General features: G+C 42.8%; 2 protein-coding genes across 2 annotated transcripts; both read right to left on the bottom strand.

The window, feature by feature from the left end:
• Positions 1-3,276: 3,276 nt before the first annotated feature.
• On the bottom strand, positions 3,277-4,134 carry TM35_000371340 (beta-fructofuranosidase-like protein; the record flags this gene model as incomplete). The annotated part of the gene is made up of 1 exon (XM_029029434.1): positions 3,277-4,134. One exon carries the CDS (start codon positions 4,132-4,134, stop codon positions 3,277-3,279), a length of 858 nt encoding a protein of 285 aa, XP_028879227.1.
• Positions 4,135-4,263: 129 nt separating this feature from the next.
• TM35_000371330 (putative beta-fructofuranosidase) lies at positions 4,264-5,109 on the bottom strand (the record flags this gene model as incomplete). Its single annotated transcript, XM_029029433.1, has 1 exon — positions 4,264-5,109. The coding sequence occupies one exon, from the start codon at positions 5,107-5,109 to the stop codon at positions 4,264-4,266; it is 846 nt and encodes a 281-aa protein (XP_028879226.1).
• Positions 5,110-5,588: the final 479 nt, after the last annotated feature.

Genomic DNA, 5,588 nt, shown 5'->3' with positions numbered 1-5,588 from the left:
ATGAAACTCACCTCTTGTGAAAAAGGATTATTGGATTTCATCCTTTCTACGAACGCCTGCTGTAAGAAGGCCCGTATCTCGGGGGTTTTCTCACGGGCTTTTAAAACGTCGCGCCGTTGAATATATTTGTCATCTTCTTGCCTCCGCGGATCTGTTTTATATAGGCTGTCGCGTTGAAAAGTGGCGATTATTTCTGCACTGAACCCGCTGAAGTCAGCCGGTGGTTGTTCGACACTCTTCTCATTGCCCTGCATTCGCGAAAGAACGATCTGGATTGATCAAAAAAGTAGAAACAACCGAAGCAAACACTTAGACTATCCGTTTGTGTAAAAATACAGAAAACAAGAGAGAAGAGATAGACATTAGTGTTGCAATAAGTTATATGCGATGATATGTGCTTGAGCTCGCAAAGTTTGTATATAAAACAAACAAATATATCACAACACAATAACTTTTAACCGTTACATATTTCACCCTCAAAACCCACATCACACTAAAACACAAAAACAATTCCCCTCTGACACTCTTGTACCCATGAGCCACGCTCGTGGGAAAGCCCACGTAGCAGACAGGTTCCCCCCATACTTCAAAACAAATGCGGCACACCCCTCCGCTTGGCGTCGTTGATGTTTCTTTTTGTTTTGAAATTTTACTGTGGACTAAGATTAGTCATTTTAGACAGTTCACTCAATGTTAATTATAATGAAAAATTGTTTTGCATTACACAATCATGGCTTGCGAAAAAACTCAAAACGTTATCGCAAGATAAGGGAAAAATTTGAAATAAAAAACGCAAAGCCAAAGTAATAACAAACAAGAAAAATGAAAATCAAAAAAGGCATTGGAAGAAAACTGCTGCTGTTTCAGCTCATTTGTATGAGGTGAAGGACAGTCTCATGATCGGAGGCCGGAAGACAACGTGGTAAAGACTGCGTCCACGGCTTCGGGGTGCTCCAGCAGCGCATGCCGGTTCACCTGATGGAAAAATAAAAATAAAACAAAATAAATAAAATCTACAGGGATGCGGTGGGACGGCGCGAAAAGAACGATCCCAATTGAATCAAAAACGAGGAACAACCGAAGCAAATACTTAGATTATCAGTTTGTATGGAAATACAAAAAAAAACATGAGAGCAAGAGGTGCGCATTAGCGTTGCAGCAAACTAAATACGATCATGTCCGCTTGCCCTTTCAGAGTTTATATATAAAACAAATAAATTACAATAAATGTTTCCCCCTGCAAATTTTCACCCTCAAAATCCACATCACCCTTAACAGAAAACAATTCCCCTCTGACACTCTTGTTCCCCAGAGCCACGCGCGCGGGAAAGCCCGCAGCCCATCACGCGTGTCGTTGGGAAGTTCGTTTGCCGTTGGGGGCTGCGAGGTGCATGTCCGTTTCTTTTCTTTTTTTTCCTTTTTAAACCCTCGGACATTGCAGCATTTACCCTCCGGCACCTCACATTATCAGGGATATCTCGTGGGATTTTCCATTTGCGCACATCACCATACTGGATCTAGATTGCGCGAACGAGATGCTGCGAGCGTGGCTTGCTGTAATTGGGCACCCGTTTGGGTGAGGAACAATGCCCCTGTTATCATCCATCTCGCAAAATTCCCGCAGCAATTGGAGCAAGATTCATTTCTAAACAGCTATCCCCCACCGCAAACGAAGGGTGTAACCCAAGGGGATGGGTTTAGAGGGCAGCGCAGTCGTTTGGGCGAAGCCCCAAGTGTGTAACGGACGCGTCTGCTCAAATAAATTCTCCCTCTTTTTTGTTCCATTTCATCGGAAACAAATGGGCGCTGGAGACCCCCACTTTAAAATTTAAACTTGGGCACGGCGCCTCCATCAATCAGGGAAAAAAACGGGGATGAGGCGTTACAGAATATTGATAGAGAATTGTTTAGGCTGTTTGAATGGAGTCATTTTCTTTTTTTTTTTTGCGTGTGCGTGGACCGTTGTGTGAAATACATTTCCAATAATGCAGGAATACTTCTCACTCTGTGCAAAGTTATAACTTGAATAAGGCAGTGCCTGACAGAGTGTGTGGGTACGTATACGTGGTCAAAAGTATACCGTCAGAGTCAAGAAAATTCTAATGATTTACTCGCACATTAAAATCCATATTAATGACGATGAGTGTGGATCGCTAGAAAGGGTATCCTATCCAATATTCTCCAACCATCCTCCTTTTGTGCGAATAACCAATAAGAATAAGAATAAAACGAGCTCTGCTTCAGCAGAAACCATAAGAAGAAATAACCATAAAATTAATATTGGTCACAAACTATTTTCGTAATATTACGGTATTATTTTTTCATTTTCCCTCCTAACCCTGTACCAAATCTCTTCCTTGTTGTTTGTGTTGTTTTTCTGCAATATTAATGTTTGGAATTCGCATGCAGAAGCACACTGAGAATTCTTTGCAATATGAGGTTTGTCCGCTCACTTTATTTCACTTCCCTCTTCGCCCCAGCACCATAGCGCAGACTCCTATTATGTCTCCTGCGCAACGCTGGTAAATTAACGTGGGCAGTTCACAATTTCATCGTTTCTAGGAAAAACATCTACAGTTGGGAGTAAATAACCACACATAATTCTGGAGAATGCTGCAGCGTCGTAGAAAGAGAATGGCAATACCTTTTCTGTGACAACTTGTAGGTGAGAGAAAAAAGAATAGAGAAACAAAAAAAAAAAAAGAATAAAGGCAACAACTCACAAAACGCTCTTAGAGTGGGAAATGCGGCATCGTTGTTAAGCAAAGGAAGAGGAAAAAAATAACATATTTTATCAATTAAATTCATTTTCCATTTTTTCTTCTACAGTCTACCCATTATAAAAAATTGCTGAAAAGTCTCTACATTGATTCATAAAATAAACATAAAAAAGAAAGTAAAAAAAGAAATATATGTTCAGTATCTCTCCCCTTAAAGCTGTGGGGGAAAAAAGGAATATATTTTTTTATGATGGTATCTACCTCAACGTACCTAGAAAGGTTTTGTACAAATGATTGCGAAAAATAAGAAACAGAGAGGGCGCACTCACCCACACACCTTTTTTTTTCTTTGGCACGTGCACAATGCCCATATTTTCCGTTCGCTCGTACATCAATTAAAAGATAAAAATAAATTAAGTAAATATGCTTTCTTTTCGTCTCTACGGTTATATTTTTATTTATTTTTCATTTATAATTCAAAAAAGAAGCAGGGGAATACGGTGTGAAGAGTAACTGCCAAAAGCATTAGTTTAATAAGGTGTGATCCTGCTGTATGTCACGCTGCATCCCCATTCGATTCATGTACAGTATCCATCTCGTAGAAAGAGACTCTGGCCAAGATTGTTGCGTTTATATTAGAGGAGAAGAGGGCAACTCCAGAATAGTCATTGGGAACGTAAACACGACCCGTCATCGACTCCAGGCCACCATCCTTGAAGACCTGAACGATGGTGTCATCCACAAATACTCGCAGCTGTACCCTTGTGCCATTTCCAACGAGAGGAGCTCGGCCGGTCCAGGTTTCGTTGAATCCAGTCGTGCCGGATTTGCTTCGGTCCAGAAGCAGAATGGGTTCCCACACACGACCTGTTGTGGCAGAGTTATTAGCGGCAACAACGTCACCATAGGTACTCATAAGTGTACAGGTCCACCTCGACGAGGCTCGTATTACACCTTTTACCACCGTCCATGCGACACAGCGACGATCTGATTGGCACTGTAATGCGCAAGTCGCTTGTTTTGAAACCGTGAGCACGGCCAACACCCTTCCTTTTTGATCAAACCCCGCACCCATATTTGCAGTCGGAGGCATCGTCACAGCGAATCGAGTGTATGTGTTGCTATCCTTGTAGCGTACGAGTACACCAAAGGATGGAACAGTGTCTGTGTTCTCCGCTGGTTTGTTGGTGAATCCCTCAGGTATTTCAAAATCCACCTCCATTTCATAGTACAACGGGGCGTTGGCGTTATACACTTTTACCTCGTTCACCCCAACCTCAACATCACCCGTTGTAGTAGAGAGACGCAACTTGGCGAGCTCCGGCATGGGGTAGGTTTTTAACTTTTTGGCAACATAATCGTACTCGACGAGACGAGGCATGTCCATTGCACCAGACCACCCACGAGTCTTCATTGCAGCTTCCGTGTCCTCTTCAGGGATCCAACCCCACAAAATAGTGCGTTTGAGAATGGGATCATAATTCTGCTTGGACGCATACCATCTGCCGTAGTCGATGAATGTCCGGCTGCGACCGAAGTCCTCTTAAAAGATCGTTTGATCGACATAATTCTTCATATAGTAACCATACACCCAGTAGTCCTGACCACTGATCATTGTTGACACCTTCAAGTAGTATTCGTCTCCCAGTTTGAAAAAGTCTGGACATTCAAGCATGTCGTCAAATTCGAATAAATTTTCCCAAATGGCATGTGAGAATCGGAAGTCTGATGTAAAATTGGGATCACTGGTAGCGAAAACAACAACCTGTGCTGCAGTTACACCAGAAGGACCTTTGTTAATACTGGCTACAAAAGCTACCAGCCACTCTGATGTGTTATCAGGGTTCACCCAGAAGTTTGTGGGGTCACGAAAGTGGTTCAGACCAATAAGGCCAGGCACATCATTCTCTGTCAATACAGGATTTGTGGGAAGCTTAACAAACGAGTTGAGTGAACGTTTGCCACCAGATTGGACATCTTCCTTGGGTGGTAAAGCAATGCATTGTCGCTGCACGTCACCATCTGCAGCACACGTATACATCAGCACGGGTGTCCCATCAGCGCGTTGCGTGATGGATCCACTGTACGCACCTCTGCGATCGTATTCATTATCATTCTTTAGTGCAATGCCTTGATCCTGCCACTTCACATAGTCCATCGAGGTGAAGTGGTACCAACTCATATTGCCCCACACCGCGCCGTACGGGTTGCACCGCATGTACAGGTGCATCTGTTTTGTGATGGGGTCACGGTAAAGCCCGCTGGGGTCGCTGACCCAATTGGTGGGCGGACGCACGTGGAAGCGCGGCTCATGCGACGCGGTAACCGCAATCGCTAGCAGCAGCAGCAGCAGCAGCAGCACACACCATGTAGATGACATAATGCGCATTGTTCTTTTAAAGGAAAATATTGTCTGATTTACCGTTCTCTCAGCTAGTCTACCACAAAATGAAGAAAAAAAAGATCCAATCAAGAAGGGTGGAAAAGAGAAAGAAAATAACAACAACAAACACACACAAATAGAGATGACTGCCAAATGTTCAGAGGGATGTATAGCATGTGAATTCATGCTTCAGATAGTTGTTACTCTACCATGTCTTCACCGATTTTTTTTCTTTTCAAGAGATATCTTTCACTTTTTCCTTCACTGAGGCCAATAAACTAACCCCACGCGTTACTGAACATCCCCCAACAGCCAAACACCAACAACAACTAAACAAATACACATGTGAAATCGCAATGCAAAGAGAAGGACAGAAAAAGAAAAGAAAAGAAAATATATGTTATAACTGCTGTAGCGAAACAATCACTCAAACTAACCTCCGTGTGTAAAGGAAGCACATTATAAAGCCAAATAAATCTCTGATA

Source organism: Trypanosoma theileri (genome assembly GCF_002087225.1).
Source record: "Trypanosoma theileri isolate Edinburgh chromosome Unknown TM35_Tth_37_V1, whole genome shotgun sequence".
NCBI lineage: Eukaryota > Euglenozoa > Kinetoplastea > Trypanosomatida > Trypanosomatidae > Trypanosoma > Trypanosoma theileri.
Note: the sequence above shows the minus strand (reverse complement) of the source record. Positions and strands in the feature narration are given on the sequence as shown.